Source organism: Crinia signifera, chromosome 5, assembly GCF_055691185.1.
Source record: "Crinia signifera chromosome 5, ASM5569118v1, whole genome shotgun sequence".
Lineage (NCBI taxonomy): Eukaryota > Metazoa > Chordata > Amphibia > Anura > Myobatrachidae > Crinia > Crinia signifera.
This window is the reverse complement of record NC_139221.1, coordinates 264,399,712-264,425,060: the sequence shown is the minus strand read 5'-3', so window position 1 is coordinate 264,425,060 and position 25,349 is coordinate 264,399,712. Positions and strand designations below refer to the sequence as shown.

The 25,349-nt window shown below is 45.3% G+C and overlaps 1 protein-coding gene across 1 annotated transcript in view; it reads right to left on the bottom strand.

Moving 5' to 3' along the window:
* CHN2 (chimerin 2) overlaps positions 1 to 25,349 on the bottom strand; it is a 302,557-nt gene that overhangs the window by 18,309 nt on the left and 258,899 nt on the right. The window contains exons 8-10 of the mRNA XM_083188957.1: positions 24,226 to 24,310; positions 8,496 to 8,669; positions 3,455 to 3,532 (exon numbers count right to left, since the gene is read on the bottom strand). Of these exons, the coding sequence (XP_083045083.1) occupies positions 3,455 to 3,532; positions 8,496 to 8,669; positions 24,226 to 24,310 (337 nt within the window). The remainder of the gene's footprint in view (positions 1 to 3,454; positions 3,533 to 8,495; positions 8,670 to 24,225; positions 24,311 to 25,349) is intronic.

Genomic DNA, 25,349 nt, shown 5'->3' with positions numbered 1-25,349 from the left:
ATGCAGGGCCGCACGCTCCCCCAGGTCCCGCCACACAAGACCACACGGACACTTGTCCATGTGAAATCATGTATGGGGGCGGGCAGCTGACATCCGGCGATGTCAGATGCCCGCCCCGTACCCACGCGTCACGGCCTCATTACCATGCATACGCCTCGCGTTTGCATGGGAACGCCCATGAAACGTGGGGCGTATGCATAGGGTAATGAGGCTAAGTAGCCTCTCACGCCCCTCGTGCGGCGTATAAAGAATCCGTGCGGCGAAATCGCCTGCACATGCGCAGAGTGACCTCTGCACATGCGCAGACGATCAACATCGGCGGTCCGTCCGCATGCGGGAATATCCGCACCGATCAGAATAAGGCCCAATGTTTCATGACAGTGTAACATCCAAACTTCCTGCTTTGTGATTGGCTGTGCCAGCTGAAATACAGCCAGGAGGTAGTCAGTGCTATGGTGATGGTTGTCACTAGGCAGCAGGATGGAGTTTCCCTCTAAAACCTCGTTCAGACTGAATAGTCTGAAAAATCCAGCTTTTACAGGGTGCAGTTCACATTGCACATAAAATTATCGGGTAAAGCATTTCAATTTGCCTTTCAAGATGGGTCTTTTTGTAATGTGAAAGGGTCAACTCGGGTCAACGACTACTGGGTAGAAATGACCAGTAATTTGCTTTTGCTAGAAAGAGTGATGTAAAGTACATATTAGGCTCCAGGCGCACCTACATTATGGAGCAGTGTAAATACAGTTTATTTTAAGGATCAGGTTTATTGAATAAGATAAAATGGAGGAGAGGTTACTTCAGGTACAGGAGTGTATACAGTCCTTTATGCTTTACAACTTTGCCCAATGTAAACAGATGCTTCTAAAATGATGTAATGGATGGTGTAATGGTTAGCATTACTGCCTCACAGCACTGAGGTCATGGGTTCGACATGGCCCTAACTGTGTGGAGTTTGTATATTCTCCTTGTGCTTGCATGGGCACAAAATATACTGGTAGTTTAACTGGGTTCCAAGAAGAATGAACCATAGAATGTCTGTGTGTGCGTGAATATGTGGTAGGGAATATAGACTGTAAGATCCACTGAGGCAGGGACTGATGTGAATGTTCAAATATTCCCTGTAAAGCGATGTGGAGTATGTGTGCACTATATAAATAACTGGTAATTAGAATAATAATTATAAGATGCAGCAAAGCAGAAAGGCCGTTTCTTCACTTTCATGTCCTGAGCGCTTGCATGTGACCTCCTGACACTTTACTTTATTCCTTTTCTGCCAATGTTGGTAAAATGATTACAATGTACTTCTAAAAAAGGTTTCCTAGAGAAACCTGAAACATTGTCCAGACAGGCATCTACATAAATATTTCAGCAAGACATCTTATTGCTACTACTACTGGGATTGATTACGCTATCAAAGAGCTGATTCAGCTCCAGTGATCTGGTGCGATTCACTTTGTGGAGGTGAAATAGTATACAGACATTAGAAATGACTATTGCTTAATGCAGTGTTTTTCAACCACTGCTCCATGGCACACTAGTGTGCCTTGAGCTGTTCTCAAGTGTGCCCCCAAATCTAGAGATGCCCAAACCATTTTACAGCCACCACCAGCTTAACGGTTACTGTATTTACTGGTATCTTCTTATCATGTAAAGGTCCAATGTATTTTATTTTTTGTTAACTGTGGGGACCAGTGTATTGTCTTTTATATGAGGGCCAATAGATTTTTTATTTTTTTTCCTGTGGGGGCCAATGTGTTTTGCCCTGTGGGGATTCATGGTGTGCCTTGGCAATTTTATAATCTTATTTAGTGTGCCACAAGGTAAATAGGTTGACAATCAGTGGCTTTATGTGTCAAATCATTTTATATTTATAATGATAAGGATTGTTTCTAGGGAGGCCAATCCCGGGATCGGGATCGGCGGGATCCCGGGATTTAGGCCTAAAATTGGCGGGATTTGAATCCTGACAAGCATGGCGGCGCCCAGACTGTGCAGCGTGACCCCTGACATCACGTCACGGTGCGCAGCCCGGCTGCCAGCATGTCTGTCAGCACAGATCACTGTCCCGATCCCGATCGCCCAGCCACATGCCTGCTGCCCGTCCGCAGGAGGAGGACTCCTGTTCCTGCCTGTCCCCGACTCCCCATCAATACAAGTGACTGCGGATTGTCGGGGGTGGCTTATTAGTAATTTCTATTGACATGTGCGGGGCGGGAAATTTGCGGGGGCCGGGTCATTTTTTATTTTTATTATTAGAGAGGCCAATCCCGGGGACCCCAGGAATCCCGGGATGGAAAAATGCCCCGGGATTGGCATCACTAATTGTTTCTAACAGAAAAATCCCCAAACCATTCTCGGGCTCATAATATATACAGTAAGTATATTTTTGTTTAATTAATTCCATTGACAAGGATTGGATTTTTTGACACTTGTTGACTTTGTTGCACAGCCTTGATAAAGGTCCATGTTGGGACTGAAACGTTGGCAGGATTTTTCCTTCTTGGATTAAAAACTCTGGACTTCTTTTGCAAACTGAATACTACAGACTGGTGAGTGCTGTTTTTCCCATACCTGGGATTATTTGGTTATATACACCAAGTGAGTATTTCACTTATTGTATGCAGCCTTTTACTAAAATTGGTTTCAGTGGTCATAACAGAATGGTCAAAAGCAGAAGCGGCTATAGCGCCACCACACAGAAAGGAGGGGGGTCGCTTAGCACAGCTAATGATACATGTTATGTTTAATGTAATATATATGCAGCTCGGATGGTGTAATGGTTAGCATTACAGCCTCACAGTGCTGATGTCATGGGTTTATTTCCCACCATGGCCCTAACTGTGAGGAGTTTGTACATTCTCCCCGTACTTGCGTGGGTTTTCTCCGGGTTCTCTGGTTTGCTCCCAGAATTCAAAAACATACTGGTAGGTAATTGGTTTCCAACAAAATTTACTCAAAAGTGAATGTGTGTGTGTGTACATGTGGTAGGGAATATAAATTGTAAGCTCCACTGGGCAGAGACGGATGTGATGTTCATATATTCTCTGTAAATCGCTGCGGAATATGTATGCGCTATATAAGAACTGTTAATAAATGTAATAAATATGCTGGCTGTTTTGGCAGCACTTTGTGTATTAAGCTGCCGTACGGCACCTGGGAGTCTGGGGACATGCTTAGAAGGAGAATGAAGCCTAATGCTGAGTCCCTGGTGTCACTCAGCATCTTAATATACACATTACTGTTGAACCTCGGGCTAACCAGTCAGCTCATAGGTTACAAACACCATAACATATATGTGCTAAGTATGCCCCTCCTAAACTGTGTGGTCAGCGTTGAAGCAGCTTCTGGTCAAAAGTGAACAGCAGGGAAGTGCTGTAGTGCTGTAGTTGCATTGTAGGGATAACTTGATAAAAGTAAAGATTCCCTGTGTGACTCTGTACTGATAACTCACCTCGGTCAAAGGACATTTTTACATCTTCAATGTGCTCAGTAAAACCCGAGACTCGGTACAGACCTTCTGACTTTAAGCCTAAGAGAAGAAAAGGTAAATCATTAGAATTTACAATATTGTCCAAGTAAATAACCTCCTGTGCAGCAGGACGAGGAGCTTAGTCCCTCCCCTGAGAATCTAACAGGGGAGGGACACAATCTAATCTTTCATTTAGGCTGCTCAAGTTATATTGAAAACTGCACTGAGACACTTAATAAACATATTTCATCCATAACAGTTTGCCTTTGACACCTCTCCACTACTAATGAACCCTATAGTATACTGGTAAGTACCAGGGAGGACACACCTGGGAAACAAGTTGCCTTTCAAATCATGTCCCTATTCTAGGTCCCATCCAATCTGAATACATGGTTGTCACAATAACATTGACTGGGATACATATGGATGCCCAGCGGTTGGGATGGCAGCATCCTGGAGGAGGGAATACCGACTTGGGGCAGCTGAGAATACTAACCCTTCCCCTGCCCCCTTAACCCTCTTTCCCTGCAGCCTAACCTTTATCCCCCTCAGGCTGACTCTAACCCTCCCTGCTAGTACCTTACCCTAACCACTGTACCCCGCCGTCTAAACCTAACCCCCCCGCCCCACAGCCTAACCCTTTCTCCCCTCGCAGCCTAACCCTAAGTCCCCCCTAGTGCCTAAACCAACTTTACCCCCTTCACCAGCCTAACCCTAATTCACAATGGCATACTTACTTTCGTAATCCTGGCAGTTGGAATTCCAGTGCCGGAATCCTCATTGATATGAAGATTCCAGAGCTAGTCTCCTAGTGGGAGACAGGATGCTGGCGTTGGTATTGTGTACAGCGGAATCCCAACTGCCAGGGTGCGTAACGCATCCATATTGACCAAATTACTATACAGTGTATTTAGTTTTTGTTTTCCTTTCAGATGGACACAAGCTTTGTTTAATCCAAAAAATATTGGTCTCCCCCTCTTCACTTGGTTATTACTATAATTTGTTATTTGGCGAGTATGGAGAAGATCACTGCATATCTTAATAATAGATCACTCAGATTCCTATCAATTTGTGATATGTGGTTTTGTTCCTAAAATCTCGCTTTTGGTTCAACTAACCCTGTGAACTTATAGACCCTCTATTCTGATCTCATCCAGAGGTGTATTTTCCACAAGGCAAACTAGGCACCTGCCAAAGGCCCAGGAGGTCCCAAAGGCCCCCATAAAGATACCCTGACAATCCAAAAAATTCCCAGAGAGGCATTGCATGACTACCGTGAATATATCATGACATCAAATGGACCTGTCTCTTATATCATCTATGACAGTACCATTTGTAATTTCCCATGGTCTTACTTTTTGTAAATTTACTGACACCCTCTGCAATGTTAACCATACCTCAATGTTAGGTATAGTCCCTCACACTTTTGTGGGTACAGTACCAGCGGGGGGCCCCCCACCTCTTTTCTTCTTTTCAATCCCCACCCCTGTTTTTATTCTTTTACGGTTTTCCCTTACTACTTTCAAATAGTAAATAAGTCATAAGTATTACAGTACCTACAGTATAAAGCACTGTGTTATTTCTTTGCCATAATTACGTGTGTCTATTGTATGTTATTGTCCTTGCTGTACTTTCCAGAAGAACATTTATTTCCATACTGCCTGTCTATGCTCCTCTGGATCTATGTGGTGTTTGATCTATTATTCTTTTATTTGTTAAACTATAAATAAACCATTGACAAATATTGGCCATGTGTATTAAAACATAAATACATTTCCTGTATGTACACAATTTTTTTTTTCATGCACAAAAGTAATAAAAATGGACGTTAACCGGTTTCTCGTTTAGAATTAGTTAATCCAGCTGGATGTGCAAATCCATGTACATATTTCAAACTGAACTCTTAGCTCAACTCAATGAATCACAACGTAATAATAATGTTTATATTCCGTGTGCACATACAATGGCAAGCAGTGTCGTCTCTACAAAGAATAAACATGCAATCTGCATCCTCTGCATTGTAGCTTGTTTATTAAGGACAACCATGCCCTTAATCCATAATCCCATTCCTTTTATGTATAATCACATGTTTTCCCTGTCCTGCTATGGAGTCAGCCGTTGCTGGTGGGGACATACCACTATGATTTGTTTTAGTGTTAACAGCCTTGTGTTAGAAGTACAGACTCCTCGTATTAACACTTTACTTGGACAGTCATCAGATGTATACAGTAAGTCTAATGTACCTTATACTTAACCTACCAGGGGTAGATACAATTAAGACAAATCAGTGACTTGAAATGAAAGAGGTTATTTAGAGATACAGTATATTCATATTATATAGTGTAAAATAAATAAATGACAAAGTACATACTGCTGTCTTTCAATTTTTAAAGCATATAGGCAGGGCCGGCTCTACCACTAGGCAGCTTTAGGCAGCTGCCTAGGGCGCCAGGATCTAGGGGGGCGCTACCAAGTGTGCCTATAAAAAAATCAATGATGTCTGTGACGATCCTTGTTGTACCTAATGCAGGTGGCTGCTGTGGAACTTCTGAGACCTCACCTCCATACTTTCTCTTGAGGCATACTTCCCTACTTTACTGCCCTCTCTTCCTGTACTCTGTTATGAGAGGCAAAGGCAAGGGTGCTGGGGGCCTCCAGGGTAAGCAGGGGTCTTGCCCACCTACCATGGGGGCTGGGTGGACCACTACATTTTTGGGAGGCTCCCTGCCATTCCAGAATGTTAGGCAAGTATGCATCAAGGGGATAGAGAATGACTATTGGAGGCAGTATGGGTGGGCCGGGGGGCGGGGCCTGCAGTAGGTTGAAGTTTTGCCTAGGGTGCTTAGAAGCCTTACACCGGCCCTGCATATAGGGCGAGTTCTAATGCAGGCCAAGATGCTGGACAATCTTGGATGTTTTTTTTAAAGAGACAATCATTTATAAAGCAAAACAATGCCTTGTAAATTATTGCCTCTTTAAAAAAGAGAAATTGCCCAGCATTCCGCACATCTGGCGATCTTGGACAGCATTACAATCTAGATATTTAGATCAAAATGAAGAAAAAGTCTGCATTAGCCATTATACTATAATAGCATTGGGATCTTTAAACATATATTTTTTAAAACACCACATGTACTTTATGCTATGACTATCAGACACATGGTATTCCAGCAAGCACACAGCTATAACAGCGGCGTAGCTACATTTTGGGAGCCCCCACGCCGTTAGGGGGGGGCGCCCCCCGCCGCCCATGCAAACCCCCCCAACCTTACCTTTTGCGCTAGTCCCGGCGGCTCCGTTCTTCTGCTGAGGACCACCACAAAATGGCCGCCCCCATACAGCAGACAGTTTGTATGGGGGTGGCCATTTTGTGGTGGTCCTCAGCAGAAGAACGGAGCCACCGGGACCAGCGAAATAGGTAAGCCTGCGGGGGATTGGGGGGAAGTGTAACTATAGCACCGCAGCCCCCGGTGCCCCCATATGCACAGCCCCCCCCCCCCCCGCGGTGGCGGGGGCTGCGGTGCTATAGTTACGCCACTGAGCTATAACACAAGAGTATACACATTGCAGTTCTACGATTGTCTGAGAGAAAATAATGACACTGTACTGTATATCATTTATGCAATATCTAATACTGGAAAGAAAACAGGAGCCAAGTAGAATAAGAGCACCAATAAAAGTCACAGGTTAAACTGTAATTATGGAATTCTCTTTGCTGCAGAGTTCTAAGACTATGTTAAGCAACTGCTGGAACATATTCATTAATGTCACCTTGATTTACAGTATGACCTGATTCTCAGGACTCCAGCCAGAAGTCATATGAAAACCACTGATGGAATTAACAAGTGTGTAAAGTCTGTGACAACATACACTAGTCCAACCTGTCCTGAGGACAAGTTGGACCCAATTTCCCCTGAGCTCCCCCAGGAGATCCCTGGTAGGCTCACTAATGATTTGGCACTTGATGTGTGGGTGCCTGTGTCCTGGGGGAGGGGGGGGGAGTAGCAGCGGAGCGGGCAGTCCACAGTATCCGGGAAGCACTGAAACTTGACTTGAGGCCAGTGGCGGCAGAAGTAAAAATAAAAATTTCAATAGGCAGCCCGGCTGTTGATTGGCTTGAGAGTGCTCTCTCAGCCAATTAGTGGACTCGTCATGATCAGGTGAAATTGGCCCAAATCCAACGAGTCGGGCAAACCCGTTAGAGAAGAAAGCTGGTGGCTGTTGTCGACACCAGCACCGAATGGCAGTGTTGACCCTTAAGGTGCTCTTTCAACTTTGGGAAGAGGGTTGCAGCACCTGCAGTTCATGCAGCCCCGACCTTGCGCCCTGCTACTTTCACCTCTTCACAAAGATGAACTGAGTTATCATGTACAAAAAAAGTGTTCAAATGCGTTCCCAAATAAAAAAACTTCTAGCCATGGAGGCATTCATTTTCATTGTAGCCTCAAAACATCATCAAAAGTAGAGGCTTCCCTTAAATATTTTTTAAATATGGAGATAAGGAGAAAATATATATATATATATATATAATGACCCCCAAATGGTGTGCAGACCTCAGGTTGCTCCAGATTGTATGTCCTACAAACATGTCCACTTGATGCAGTGTGAAGAGCTAACTATAGCTACAGCAAATGTCATTGCAGGCTATGAGGTAGATATATGTCACACAGATCTACAATTCCAACCCTCAGGACCACTCAAGCTGCACTCTTCAGCGTGCGGACATCAGGAGCCTACAGGCTTATCAGTTTTTAATACCCAATTACAGTCACAGAAATCAGCATGGGTGGTATGGAGACCTTACATCATGTCATTAAGATATCCGCTGTCACAACAGGGACGGAATCATAGTAATGTCAGTTGAAAGCAAGAGCAAGGGAAGCGCAACTAATTGTGTTGGTCTGTGCTCAGTATTTGCCCCTACCCCTCCACCTTTCCTGTACAGTACTAGTAACGAGCAGGTACAGCTTTACAGTATACAATTTGAACTTTTTTTTTTTAAAGCTAAATAAATGTCCCAAACCTCTGCTTTCAATCTCTTGGATGCACATGTCCACAACCATTGGCCTTGGAGTATTGTGCGCTTTCACCAGGGTGGTAAGGTCACAGCTGTAAACTTTCTTGATGCGCTTGAGATCTGGCTGGCAGTCATTCGGCACATACTTGGAACACTGTTTATGTACATTCAATCCACAGTCTGCAAATCAACATACAAATCAATTAGTAAAACAGTAAGCCTAGATTCTAATTCCAGAAATAACACAAATATAATACATTTATTTATATCTAAAGTGAAAAGAAGGCTCCTAGTTCCCCCCAGTTTTCATTTTTCAGTTTTCTTTTTCAAAATTGTACTTTCCTGATGCAATTATTTATTTATTTATTAGCAGTTTCTTATATAGCACATACATATTCCGCAGTACTTTACAGAGAATATTTGAACATTCACATCAGTCCCTGCCCCAGTGGAGCTTACAATCTATATTCCCTACCACATGCACTCGCACACAGACATACTAGGGTTAATTTTTTTTTTGGAAGCCAATTAGCCTACCAGTATATTTACCCGGAGGAAACCCATGCAAGTATGGGGAGAATATACAAACTCTGCACAGTTAGGGCCATGTCGGGGAATCGAACCCATGACCTCAGCGCTGTGAGGTAGTAATGCTAACCATTACACCATCCGTACTGCCCCGGATGGGTACATGCTTACAGCCAGAACATATAAAGTATACATGCTTACAGCCAGAACATATAACCTAGATTGCTTTGGGAAGAACAAAGTGGTACTTATGTATTATCTGGGCTCCCATGTTAAATGAACCCCATTTTTTCATACCCCTACTATCCAACTACGCATGGAGTTGACTTTATATAGTGCGCTCGCCACCGTGCCCGAAGCGTGGCGAGGACGCTGTCTCATAAGAAAAACGGGAGCCCAGATATTACATAAGTACCAGAAAAATAACTTAAAAACATTAGTATTAATGCCATGACTACACGATTATCATGAACTGCTATTAGATGGTCCAAAAGCCGCCAACTAATGTTCCCACAGAAGCCACTGCAGGGGTCATTGACAGCTAGAAATAACAAGATGTGAAAGGAAACCATATCAGTTCACGCCAACAGACCATGACATTTGTCCCAGTTATTTATAGCATTGGCGTGGTGTATAGTAGCCATGGTTGCCAAATTTTTGAATCTATTCTGTGAAGCTCTGATGAATGTGGATTAGTGTTTGGCACTTATTGGATATTGTCACTGATTCACAGTGCCACCACCCACTAAAGTCAACAAAGTGAGATTCTGTATGTGTGTAGTTAGGAAAGCCATATTCTTTCACAAGGGCAATGACACATGCCTTAGTACCATGGATATCAAACAGGGCACTTGCTTGGGTGCCACAGAGGTTGTGACCCTTTTCAGCATCCATATATCCTGAAATAATGATTGGTGCGTCCAAGGTCACACAATCCAAACATGCACCTGCCTGATGATAGGTACAGACTCTCTGTCTGAATATAGCTTCCTATGTGAACAGTTCTGCCCATAACACAAACCATCTCCGTGCATCTGCTAAGCCACCTGCTTGCCCAGAAATGCCCAATACATTTTAAAAAATTCAGAGCGGATTCGGCCCCTTGTCCGTTTGCGCGTGCACTTTTATGCACATGTGCAAAACCCGGGAGCGAATGGCTTTGGCGAATTTCACACTCTCGGAGCAGTTCACTCCGGAGAGGGTGTGAGGGGGACAGACACGGGTCTGAAGTAGGGGAACGTCAGCGCCCGCCCCCTTTTCAGTCAGACTGACTTCTTTCCGAAAGGGGGGAGAATTCATTCAATGGTTGACGGCCATCGCATGATTTCTGTCCCCTTCGGCTGCATGCGAGGGGATCTGTTCTCATACACATCCTCTTGCAGGCTACAAGGGCATGCTGGCAGTGGCGGGGGTATTTTATTCATCGGGGTGGCACTGACCAGTTCGCTTGGCTGTGAGCTAGACAATCGACGGCCGTTCTCTTCAAAACGAGCTTGACTGCTTTTAAAGTCGGGCTTGTTCTGCAGAGATGCCTGTTCAATGCTGTCGGGAAACACAGCAATGGATAGGCAGCCGCTATATCCCCCTGTCAAAAATAGTGACGGGGAATTGAATACTCCCCTAAGTCTAATAAGTAATTACACTTTTTATTATTTAGATTTCTGCACAGTCCTTAGGTTTGAAGATTGATAGAGCACATTCAAGTCTGTTTATTGAATTATTACAGCATGATGGAGTTGAAGATCCAATAGCCCAACTGAATCCCTGGTCAGTCATTAGTAACTGGATGTAACTGGCCCAAAATCTGTGTGCATGTCCTGACTCCTAAGATGCTTGTGATGGGGGACCATGCTGTCTACTAGTTGGTGGTTGAGTCACTTCTCCAAATCTAAGGAAAGAAATAAATGCACCGACAATTTACAATCTGGTTATACCAGCTTCTAGAACCCAAATGTGGAGGATGCTCGGTTTCTCTGCGTTCCAATTCGCCCTTGCTGCTTCTACTAGATTCTAGGGTCCAGTGCTGGTTGCATTGGATTATGGTGCCCAGTTCCAAAGTATAAACTGACCATTGCATACAATGTCCGGCGTATAGCTCAAGACTCAGCCTCCATACTGAATTACCTAGTGTTCTGTCATTGTGAAAGACAACAAATATGTATGACAGCGCACATCCAAGGTGGCACCAAATAAGACTCATGGGTGTGTATACACATCCAATCCAAGGAGTATATTTACTATGTTGCTATGGGCAACCAATCATCTACTTATCTTCTAGAAGGTGCGAAATAAACAAAAAAGGTAGATTCTGATTGGTTACCCATAGCAACATCCCATCTTCGATAGAACTCCCATCTTAGTAAATAAACCCTGAAATGTTCTTTCAAAAGTAGGCAAGTACACATGTATAGACCGCTTTCTTCACCTAGCCCGATATGACAGAATAGAAAATGTGGATCTAAGGAATGCTCTAGAATGTATATCCGCCAAGCCATGCATGGGAGCATGAAGCTAACCTGAGCCGACATCCCATTACAGTAAGTGATCACATCCCAGTCAGTTGTTTTATGTTGCGATTCAGCCAAATAAAATCTGTTTCCTTCTACTTTTCCAATACATCTGCAAGTTGATTCAGAATTTGGCTGCTGAGAAAGGTCTGCGCTATTTCTGTAAAGAGGATTTAATAGACAAACCAAAGAGAAACTAAAATGTTTCCCTCCAAGTGGAAATTCCCATGGATCGTTCCAAGTATAAATGGTTAGACTGGGACAGTAAATATTTATTACCTATCATGGTAGCAACCTAGTGTTGCTGTCATTTTTTTATATCACTTTAACCATGATGTATTGTTTGTAGCAGCTGTACTTTTCCCCTTCTCTACTTGCCTTTCCTCCTGGAAGCTGCAGGGGGCTCCCATTTTTTTTGGGTAGTCCCCAGGCAGCCCTGGAACATTAGGCGTCTCTCCGGCATCCTTGGCCGCTTTCTAGTGAAGAGGACAGGATTGTATGTTACTCACCAGCAATCAAGGGAGCTATAAGGAAGGAGGCGTGGCTAAATGTCTGTATTGTGTCATTTAGCCTCTAATGCTGCTTTCAGATCGCATAACTGGCTTTGACCCTGTATTTGAAAACGTTTCCAAAAACGGGTCTGCCAGGTAAAACCCCTTTCACACCGCATCTCTTAAACGGTATATTACCGTTTAAGTGGCGTTTTTTTGACACTGGCAGACCCGTTTTTGGAAGCTTTCCAAAAACAGGGTCAAAGCCAGTGCGGTCTTCAGTGCACCCCCCCCCCCCCCCCGGGTTAACACACACAACCGCACACACACCCACCTCCCCCCCCCCCCCGTTAACACACACACACACAACTGGGCACCCCCCCCCGCGGGTTAACACACACACACAACCCCCATGTGTTAAAGGACACCCCCCCCCCAATGTTTTTAAGGAACCCCCCCGTTCAGCCGGTACCTCCTGCGACGCGTTGAGGATCCCGGCAGCAGTATGGACGGATGCATTGCACTTGTAAAAAAAAAAGTGTCTTTCGGAAAATGGCTGCCCCATAGGAAAGCCAGTTTAAAAAAACTGTCTTTCGTATGGGGGCAGCCATTTTCCGAAAGTCACTTTTTTTTTTACAAGTGCAATGCATCCGTCCATACTGCCAGGATCCTCAACGCATCGCAGAAAGTACCGGCTGCACGGGGGGTTTGTTAGCCCTGGGGGGGGGGGGGGGAGGACGTTAACCGGCGCGTGGCGGGGGGGGTGGGGGGGATTTTAACCGGCGCGCGGGGGGGCGGAGCGGGGGTGAAGCGCAGTGAATATTTAATGAGCACTCATTAAATATTCACTGCGCTGGGTCACAAATACCGTTTCAGACCCGATTTTGATGCCAAAATACCGGCTCTGAAACGGGTAGGACCCTCCATTTTAACCGTTTTAAAAAACCTGCTTTTTTAAAACGGTAAAGTGGTTGTGCACCTTTCAGACCGCACAGATTACCGTTTTAAAACGGTTAAAAATCGGCAAAATACCGGTTTTTAAGTGCGGTCTGAAAGGGGCATAATGATGAGACCATTTGGCCCCACCCCCTTAAGGCTTTTCCTCGAGAGGAGACTTACAAAGTAGGTAAGTATGATTTTTCAGGACATGGGAGACATGTGCTAAACACACTGCAATCAAAGGTGCAGCAAAACAGGAAAAATAGGTCTATGGTAATAAAAAGTAGCGTGATTGCTATACGTGTGATCACCAACTGTATGAAGTAGTAAGGAGAGGTGGTAAGTGTCAAATGTGCTATAACCAGTGCTATTTCCCAAAACAAGCCTTGGTAAGTATGAATGCAAATAGCCTAGAGAAAAATCACTATTCTCTAAATTATCTGCAAATATCTAATGATTTCGCTGTCACCATACTATTATATGCTGACATAAAAACATTCAGATTTATTCATAAAAAAGGATAAGATAGAAGGTATTTCCTTCTGATATATGTTCTAACCTACAGCAGTTGCTTGGGATCCGGGCTGCTAACAGGAATGCTGGCATATGCGCAGTGGAGCTAATGAACCACAGTGTATCAGCACTATGCAGCTCTGGCAGAGATCATTGAAGGGGAGAGTTTTCACTCCAACAGCCAAGATATTAACATATCCTGTCAGTATTGATTCCTGCTTTGCCTCAGTAGGAACTAACATAGTCCCTGTACTCACAACCACCCAACGCCAGCAATAAGCACACTGCCTGTAATCACAACCACCCAACGCCAGGAATAAGCACAGTACCTGTAATCACAACCACCCAATGCCAGCAATAATTAAACTGCCTGTAATCACAACCACCCAACACCAGCAATAAGTACAGTACCTGTAATCACAACCACCCAACGCCAGCAATAAGCACACTGCCTGTAATCACAACCACCCAACACCAGCAATAAGCACAGTACCTGTAATCACAACCACCCAACGCCAGCAATAAGCACAGTACCTGTAATCACAACCACCCAACACAAGCAATAAGCACAGTACCTGTAATCACAACCACCCAACGCCAGCAATAAGTACAGTGCCTGTAATCACAACCACCCAACGCCAGCAATAAGCACAATACCTGTAATCACAACCACCCAACGCCAGCAATAAGCACAGTGCCTGTAATCACAACCACCCAACACCAGTAATAAGCATAGTGCCTGTAATCACAACCACCCAACACCAGCAATGAGCACAGTGCCTGTAATCACAACCACCCAATGCCAGCAATAAGTACACTGCCTGTAATCACAATCACCCAACGCCAGCAATAAGCACAGTGCCTGTAATCACAACCACCCAACGCTAGCAATAAGTACAGTACCTGTAATCACAACCACCCAACACCAGCAATAAGCACAGTACCTGTAATCACAACCACCCAACGCCAGCAATAAGCACAGTACCTGTAATCACAACCACCCAACACCAGCAATAAGCACAGTACCTGTAATCACAACCATCCAACGCCAGCAATAAGTACAGTGCCTGTAATCACAACCACCCAACGCCAGCAATAAGCACAATACCTGTAATCACAACCACCCAACGCCAGCAATATGTACACTGCCTGTACTCACAACCACCGAACGCTAGCAGTAAGCACAGTGCCTGTAATCACAACCACCCAACACCAGCAATAAGCATAGTGCCTGTAATCACAACCACCCAACACCAGCAATGAGCACAGTGCCTGTAATCACAACCACCCAATGCCAGCAATAAGTACACTGCCTGTAATCACAATCACCCAACGCCAGCAATAAGCACAGTGCCTGTAATCACAACCACCCAACGCCAGCAATAAATACACTGCCTGTAATCACAACCACCCAACGCCAGCAATAAGCACAGTGCCTGTAATCACAACCACCCAACGCCAGCAATAAGTACACTGCCTGTAATCACAACCACCCAACGCCAGCAATAATTACACTACCTGTAATCACAACCACCCAACGCTAGCAATAAGTACAGTGCCTGTAATCACAACCACCCAACACCAGCAATAAGCACAGTGCCTGTAATCACAATAACCCAACACCAGCAATAAGCACACTGCCTGTAATCACAACCACCCAATGCCAGCAATAAGTACAGTGCCTGTTATCCCAACCACCCAATGCCAGCAATAAGCACAGTACCTGTAATCCCCAACCACCCAATGCCAGCAGTAAGTACAGTGCCTGTACTCACAACCACCCAATGCCAGCAATAAGTACAGTGCCTGTTATCCCAACCACCCAAAGTCAGCAATAAGCACAGTACATGTAATCCCCAACCACCCAATGCCAGCAGTAAGTACAGTGCCTGTACTCACAACCACCCAATGCCAGCAATAAGTACACTGCCTGTAATCACAACCACCCAACGCCAGCAAAAAGCACAGTACCTGTAATCCCCAACCACCCAATGCCAGCAGTAAGTACAGTGCCTGTAATCACAACCACCCAATGCCAGCAATAAGTACACTGCCTGTAATCACAACCACCCAACGCCAGCAAAAAGCACAGTACCTGTAATCCCCAACCACCCAATGCCAGCAATAATCACAGTGCCTGTAATCACAACCACCCAACGCCAGCAATAAGCACAGTGCGTGTAATCACAACCACCCAACGCCAGCAATAAGTGCAGTGCCTGTAATCACAACCACCCAACGCCAGCAATAAGTACAGTGCCTGTAATCACAACCACCCAATGCCAGCAATAAGTACACTGCCTGTACTCACAACCACCCAACGCCAGCAATAAGCACAGTGCGTGTAATCACAACCACCCAACGCAAGCAATAAGTACAGTGCCTGTAATCACAACCACCAAACGCCAGCAATAAGCACAGTGCCTGTAATCCTCAACCACCGAACACCAGCAATAAGCACAGTGCCTGTAATCACAACCACCCAATACCAGCAATAAGTACAGTGCCTGTAATCACAACCACCGAACACCAGGAATAAGCACAGTGCCTGTAATCACAACCACCCAATGCCAGCAATAAGCACAGTGCCTGTAATCCTCAACCAACGAACACCAGCAATAAGCACAGTGCCTGTAATCACAACCACCCAATACCTGCAATAAGTACATTGCCTGTAATCACAACCACCGAACACCAGGAATAAGCACAGTGCCTGTAATCACAACCACCCAATGCCAGCAATAAGTACAGTGCCTGTAATCACAACCACCCAATGCCAGCAAAAAGCACACTGCCTGTAATCACAACCACCCAACACCAGCAATAAGTACAGTGCCTGTAATCCCCAACCACCCAACACCAGCAATAAGTACACTGCCTGTACTCACAACCACCCAACGCCAGCAATATGTACAGTGCCTGTAATTACAACCACCCAACGCCAGCAGTAAGTACAGTGCCTGTAATCACAACCACCCAACGCCAGCAATATGTACACTGCCTGTACTCACAACCACCGAACGCTAGCAGTAAGCACAGTGCCTGTAATCACCAACCACCCAACGCCAGCAATAAGCATAGTGCCTGCATTCACCAATCACGCAACGCCAGTAATAAGCACTGTGCCTGTAATCACAACCACCCAATGCCAGCAATAAGTACAGTGCCTGTAATCCCCAACCACCCAACGCCAGCAATAAGTACAGTGCCTGTAATCACAACCACCCAACGCCAGCAATAAGTACACTGCCTGTAATCACAACCACCCAACGCCAGCAATAAGCACAGTACCTGTAATCCCCAACCACCCAATGCCAGCAGTAAGTACAGTGCCTGTAATCACAACCACCCAATGCCAGCAATAAGCACAGTGCCTGTAATCACAACCACCCAACGCCAGCAATAAGCACAGTGCGTGTAATCACAACCACCCAACGCCAGCAATAATTGCAGTGCCTGTAATCACAACCACCCAATGCCAGCAATAAGTACAGTGCCTGTAATCCCCAACCACCCAACGCCAGCAATAAGTACAGTGCCTGTAATCACAACCACCCAACGCCAGCAATAAGTACACTGCCTGTACTCACAATCACCCAACGCTAGCAGTAAGCACAGTGCCTGTAATCACCAACCACCCAACGCCAGCAATAAGCATAGTGCCTGCATTCACCAATCACGCAACGCCAGTAATAAGCACAGTGCCTGTAATCATCAACCACCCAATGCCAGCAGTAAGCACAGTGCCTGTAATCACAGCCACCCAACACCAGCAATAAGTACCGTGCCTGTAATCCTCAACCACCGAACACCAGCAATAAGCACATTGCCTGTAATCACAACCACCCAATGCCAGCAATAAGTACAGTGCCTGTAATCACAACCACCCAACGCCAGCAATAAGCACACTGCCTGTAATCACAACCACCTAACACCAGCAATAAGTACAGTGCCTGTAATCCCCAACCACCCAACGCCAGCAATATGTACAGTGCCTGTAATCACAACCACCCAACACCAGCAGTAAGTACAGTGCCTGTAATCACAACCACCCAATGCCAGCAATAAGTACAGTGCCTGTACTCACAACCACCCAACGCCAGCAATAAGTACAGTGCCTGTAATCCCCAACCACCCAACGCCAGCAATAAGTACAGTGCCTGTAATCACAACCACCGAACGCTAGCAGTAAGCACAGTGCCTGTAATCACCAACCACCCAATGCCAGCAATAAGCATAGTGCCTGCATTCACCAATCACGCAACGCCAGTAATAAGCACAGTGCCTGTAATCACAACCACCCAATGCCAGCAATAAGTACAGTGCCTGTAATCACAACCACCCAATGCCAGCAATAAGTACAGTGCCTGTAATCACAACCACCCAACGCCAGCAATAAGCACAGTGCGTGTAATCACAACCACCCAACGCCAGTAATAAGCACAGTGCCTGTAATCACAACCACCCAACGCCAGTAATAAGCACAGTGCCTGTAATCACAACCACCCAATGCCAGCAATAAGTACAGTGCCTGTAATCACAACCACCCAATGCCAGCAATAAGTACACTGCCTGTACTCACAACCACCCAACGCCAGCAATAAGCACAGTGCGTGTAATCACAACCACCCAACGCCAGCAATAAGCACAGTGCCTGTAATCACAACCACCCAACGCCAGTAATAAGCACAGTGTCTGTAATCACAACCACCCAATGCCAGCAATAAGTACAGTGCCTGTAATCACAACCACCCAATGCCAGCAATAAGTACACTGCCTGTACTCACAACCACCCAACGCCAGCAATAAGCACAGTGCGTGTAATCACAACCACCCAACGCAAGCAATAAGTACAGTGCCTGTAATCACAACCACCCAACGCCAGCAATAAGCACAGTGCCTGTAATCCTCAACCACCGAACACCAGCAATAAGCACAGTGCCTGTAATCACAACCACCCAATATCAGCAATAAGTACAGTGCCTGTAATCACAACCACCGAACACCAGGAATAAGCACAGTGCCTGTAATCACAACCACCCAATGCCAGCAATAAGCACAGTGCCTGTAATCCTCAACCACCGAACACCAGCAATAAGCACAGTGCCTGTAATCACAACCACCCAATACCTGCAATAAGTACATTGCCTGTAATCACAACCACCGAACACCAGGAATAAGCACAGTGCCTGTAATCACAACCACCCAATGCCAGTAATAAGCACAGTGCCTGTAATCACAACCACCCAATGCCAGCAATAAGCACAGTGCCTATAATCACAACCACCCAACGCCAGCAATAAGTACAGTGACTGTTATCCCCAACCACCCAACGCCAGCAATAAGCACAGTGCGCGTAATCACAACCACCCAACGCCAGTAATAAGCACAGTGCCTGTAATCACAACCACCCAACGCCAGTAATAAGCACAGTGCCTGTAATCACAACCACCCAATGCCAGCAATAAGTACAGTGCCTGTAATCACAACCACCCAATGCCAGCAATAAGTACACTGCCTGTACTCACAACCACCCAACGCCAGCAATAAGCACAGTGCGTGTAATCACAACCACCCAACGCCAGCAATAAGCACAGTGCCTGTAATCACAACCACCCAACGCCAGTAATAAGCACAGTGTCTGTAATCACAACCACCCAATGCCAGCAATAAGTACAGTGCCTGTAATCACAACCACCCAATGCCAGCAATAAGTACACTGCCTGTACTCACAACCACCCAACGCCAGCAATAAGCACAGTGCGTGTAATCACAACCACCCAACGCAAGCAATAAGTACAGTGCCTGTAATCACAACCACCAAACGCCAGCAATAAGCACAGTGCCTGTAATCCTCAACCACCGAACACCAGCAATAAGCACAGTGCCTGTAATCACAACCACCCAATACCAGCAATAAGTACAGTGCCTGTAATCACAACCACCGAACACCAGGAATAAGCACAGTGCCTGTAATCACAACCACCCAATGCCAGCAATAAGCACAGTGCCTGTAATCCCCAACCACCGAACACCAGCAATAAGCACAGTGCCTGTAATCACAACCACCCAATACCTGCAATAAGTACATTGCCTGTAATCACAACCACCGAACACCAGGAATAAGCACAGTGCCTGTAATCACAACCACCCAATGCCAGCAATAAGCACAGTGCCTGTAATCACAACCACCCAACGCCAGCAATAAGCACAGTGCGTGTAATCACAACCACCCAACGCCAGTAATAAGCACAGTGCCTGTAATCACAACCACCCAACGCCAGTAATAAGCACAGTGCCTGTAATCACAACCACCCAATGCCAGCAATAAGTACAGTGCCTGTAATCACAACCACCCAACGCCAGCAATAAGCACAGTGCCTGTAATCACAACCACCGAACGCTAGCAGTAAGCACAGTGCCTGTAATCACCAACCACCCAATGCCAGCAATAAGCATAGTGCCTGCATTCACCAATCACGCAACGCCAGTAATAAGCACAGTGCCTGTAATCACAACCACCCAATGCCAGCAATAAGTACAGTGCCTGTAATCACAACCACCCAATGCCAGCAATAAGTACAGTGCCTGTAATCACAACCACCCAACGCCAGCAATAAGCACAGTGCGTGTAATCACAACCACCCAACGCCAGTAATAAGCACAGTGCCTGTAATCACAACCACCCAACGCCAGTAATAAGCACAGTGCCTGTAATCACAACCACCCAATGCCAGCAATAAGTACAGTGCCTGTAATCACAACCACCCAATGCCAGCAATAAGTACACTGCCTGTACTCACAACCACCCAACGCCAGCAATAAGCACAGTGCGTGTAATCACAACCACCCAACGCCAGCAATAAGCACAGTGCCTGTAATCACAACCACCCAATGCCAGCAATAAGCACAGTGCCTGTAATCACAACCACCCAACGCCAGCAATAAGCACAGTGCCTATAATCACAACCACCCAACGCCAGCAATAAGTACAGTGACTGTAATCCCCAACCACCCAACGCCAGCAATAAGTACACTGCCTGTACTCACAACCACCCAACACCAGCATAAAAGTACTGTGCCTGTAATCCTCAACCACCGAACGCCAGCAATATGTACACTGCCTGTAATCACAGCCACCCAACACCAGCAATAAGTACAGTGTGTGTAATCACAACCACCCAATGCCAGCAATAAGTGCAGTGCCTGTAATCACAACCACCCAATGCCAGCAATAAGTGCAGTGCCTGTAATCACAACCACCCAATGCCAGCAATAAGTGCAGTGCCTGTAATCACAGCCACCCAACACCAGCAATAAGTACCGTGCCTGTAATCCTCAACCACCCAATGCCAGCAATAAGCACAGTACCTGTATTCAACAACCACCAGAAATGGTAATCACCATCTGTCCAGAGTAGGGAACTAACATAGTGCACATTGCGAAAGCCCCAGAACTGCACTCGGCACATTAGAGACTGGATCTGAAACTGTCCCGAATGTGCTGGGTGATACATGTCGTGCCCACCATGCATAGCATACGTGATCATTGGTACATGTTGGGAAGCATGCAGTACATAGGGCTACACATAAGTAGTATGTCTATGTTGAATGTTTTTATTATTGCTTTTTTCTTTTTTGGATTTCTTTTTCTATATTGCTCTCATGTGGGCAACATGTTTCTTATGTTTCTGTATGTCACACCTAATGATCACGGTACTGCGTCCAGCCCAATCTATGCTTTGTCTCTTTCTTATAATACAAATAAGAACATAATGAAACCTAATGAAGAAAAAGAAACATTTCTTGCACAGTCTGTGCAAACAGAGACATGAGATTGTGATCTGTGCCAAGTTTCATGGGACGTTCAAGAGGCCTTCACAGGTTTGTGAAACTATTCACATATTACACTATGACAACAGCTCTGTTACCATCATTAATATTTTTTTAAATACCTGTGACTTAAAATCCTTTCACAGAATTGCCAGGTTGGTCAACCTGGGTTATAAGCTGTGATGCTTTCACACCGCACCTTGACCTGGGTCCATATGTCACCAACCCGGCAATAACCCGGGTCCCAGAGGCAGTTTTAAAGGGGTATTAGAGATCCGTAATATAAAAAGTAAAGAAAAAAGATGGGTACTTATATGTTAGTTGGGCGCTCACTAAGCTAGCCAAATTGCATTGCATGGCATCGCATGGGCCATTTTAAGGGCCATGCGATGCGATTTTCCTATGTAATTTATTCACTGTCCTCTTAGCCCAGGGGGATCGCATTGCACCTCCTGCAAAATCGCATGTGATTTTATAGGGTGTACGATGCCATGACATTAGGTATACAATAATAGCATTGTATGACATATAATGAGGTTTTACGCACCCCCCTACTATCCACGCCACCCAGAAGCGTGGCGAGGGGCGGTGGAACGCGTCCTCTGACCTTTTCATACCCCCACTATCCACGTCGGCTTGGAGTTGATTTTATACAGTGTGGCGAGTGCACGCGGAATACATGTAAAGTAATCCGCGTCTCCTCACCACGCTTCGGGCTCGGTGGCTTGCCGCCGACGTGGATAGTGGGGGTATGAAAAGGTCGGAGGACGCGTTCTGCCGCCCCTCGCCACGCTTCGGGGTGGCGTGGATAGAGGGGGTGCCTAAAACCTCATTGTATGTCATACAATGCTATTATTGTATACCTGTCATGACATTGTACACCCTATAAAATCACATGCGATCGCATGCGATTTTGCGGGAGGTGCGATGCGATCCCCCGGGGCTAAGAGAGCAGTGAATAAATAACATATAAGTACCAAAAGATGTTATATTATAGTAAAGTGGAGTATTCCAACTTTTTCATGGTTGTAAGGAACAAAGTAGTAACCCAGAAAATCATTCCATGAACGCGTACAGCCACAAGAACCACAGTCCTAGAGTTTACAAACGTAATGCAGTGGGGAAGGGTTAAGGTTACTTGATTACTAGAATCTGTGTAAAGCAGGATCCAATTATTGGGCAGATCAGCTGAAATGCATCCAGACAACGCAGAAAAGAGCCCACTGTATATAAGAACAAGCTAGATTATTGTATCATTAAGCACATTTGACAGACCAATGACTCCACCAATAACTAAACAAATATCAATGCTGATACATGAAAGCAAACATTCAGAATAAATGAAAAATCACATCAATACACTAATTGGGACATATTCTGAAAATATAGACGATAAGCCTATTCCAGGGTGCTAATAATTCACAAGGAAAGAGCTTAAACACATTTTGTTTGAAGCACAAAGCCAAGAACTGCAAAAAACAAGATAGCGGGATTTTCACAGAAAACGCTACCTGCAGGCTATAAAATAATGAAGGAATTGGACCCTTTCATCATATTATACATGAATGGGTTGCATGAATACCCTGTGGGCATCTTTAAATTAGGAACAAAATCTTTGCCAAGATTGCCCATATTAAATGAAGCATAATTTGTCCTCAGGACATTGAGTTCTGTCCTGTTACCGGAGGGCATACATCTATTAAATGTGTAAGTAGCATCTCAAATGAGTTCCAGCCATCAACACAACTTATGTCAACGGCCTGTCCACAGCTGCAAAACTCGCTTACTTTGTGGTGGTCATATGAGTCATCTAGAGGTGTCTATGGAAGATATCTTAACAGACACAAGGGGCACACAGACCAATCCTGTGGTTACTGGGGTGCTGCCGTGACAACTGACTTGTGAGATTTCATTATGTCATTTCTCTGATGAATAAACTGTAAAGGTTTTAAATATTCTTGCAATCATATTTATTATCATTTATTTATCTTCTACTGATGGCAAACAGGGGGGTTTGTACCACAAAGCCCTACACTGAAGGGCAGCAGGTAAAGTAACGTTGTATGTTCGCAGTATCTAGGTTCACAGTGACCTAGAGTGTCCAACATGACACTGAGATTGCAATGTTACTCACTGCATTTTTTCTGTGCGGGTATAATAACTTCAGACATCATGATTATTGGCATGTTTAGAACTATAAGCTCTGCACAGTAAAAATGTTCTAAGTAGCATTACACCCTTGTTGGGATCCTGGTTATGTCTGTATCACACAATCACTGTGGACAGTCTTGGGTCTACTAGGTAGACATTAATAATCAAACATGCAGCTCCCTCTGGCTGCAATACCTCCCAAATGTATGCTTATGGCATATTCCACACTATCCTATATCCTGCACTCTCCGTCCACTCTCCTATATATTTATGTATCATACTCATGCCAAGTCACTTCCCGCGATTAAGTCCCACCCCCAGAAATGTTTAGTGGGTGGTGAGACACTCATGCTGAGCCTGCTGTCAGCACAGCACATGCTGTAGGTGCATGCTGCTGCTGCCCGGGAGGGACGGATGGGAAAGTGTGTGTGTGTGGGGGGGGGTCGGACCAGGACCCCAGCCCCTCCAGCAAACCCGGACCTGGGTTATTTATTTTTTAGAAGTTTCTGCAAATCTACCAGCATGCCTCTTACCAGCTATACTAATTTCTCCACCAACCCACTGCCTCCTCCTTCCAGAAACACAAACACAAGAATCACATGAATTGAATCATTGACCAATGAACAGGCCTCTAAAAGCACAGAATGTATCACTAATCTCTGTGGTACTATAGGGTATTGCTCGCTTGATGCCAAGTCTCTTGATCTTAGCAACTTGACAAGTCACTAAGCACAATAAATACATTGATACAGTGCATGACATAAGGTTACTTTACCTGAGCACCTGACTCCCTGAGCAATGAGACCCCACATGAAATTAGCACAGTATTCACACCAGTGTGGACCCCGAAATGTATGCACCTGGAGAGAGAGAGACAAAACATAGTTACAAGACTGCACCACTAGATCTTGCTATGTCATTACTTTATTGTGTGATAAACAATTGCTCATTATTTGTACTACATCATACATATTATTAAGTACAGTATATTGGCTATGGTCATGTAAGTTACCTCTCATCAGTACTCTGCAAGAAACAATATGAATATGTACAGGTTTATTTGATCAAAGTGCTTGTCCAACTGCAAACCACATGTGGCCTCTTGGCTTCAGCCTAGTCAGCCTAATAAATAATATGTCTCTGGCTAGCGTAACATTACTGCTTGTACTATCCATAGTTCATGCCATTAGCTGTTTTATTGTCAGTAAGTGTGTAGAAAGAAATATTTTTGTGCGACACTGGCCGGTAACCGCAATGGCTGACTTGCAGATTTTTACAGCCATTCTTTGCAACTGAATGCACAAATATTAAAATATTTAGGTACTTATGTAGTATCTGGGCTGCCGATTTCTAAATCGGGTCGGATCGGGAGATCGCATCGCATCGCATGCGACCATGCGATTCGATGCGATGCGATGCGATGCGATGCGATGACCCGATTTTTCCATAGGAATCAATGTTAAAATGGACTGAGTCCATTTTAACATGGAATTCAATGGGAAAAATGGGTCCTTTTCATACCCCTACTATCCAAGTGGGCATGGAGTTGGATATAAACCTGTGGCGAGCGTAGCGAGCCACCGAGCCCGAAGCGTGGCGAGCGAAGCGAGCCCCGCGAGGGGACGAATACCGTCCCCTCGCGGGGCTCGCTTCGCTCGCCACGCTTCGGGCTCGGTGGCTCGCTACGCTCGCCACAGGTTTATATCCAACTCCATGCCCACTTGGATAGTAGGGGTATGAAAAGGACCCATTTTTCCATAGGAATCATTTTAACATTGATTCCTATGGAAAAATCGGGTCATCGCATCCGATATCGGATGCGATGCGATGCGATGCGATATCGCATCGCATCGCATCTGATTGTATGCCTTAACTTAAGGCATACAATCAAAAAATCGG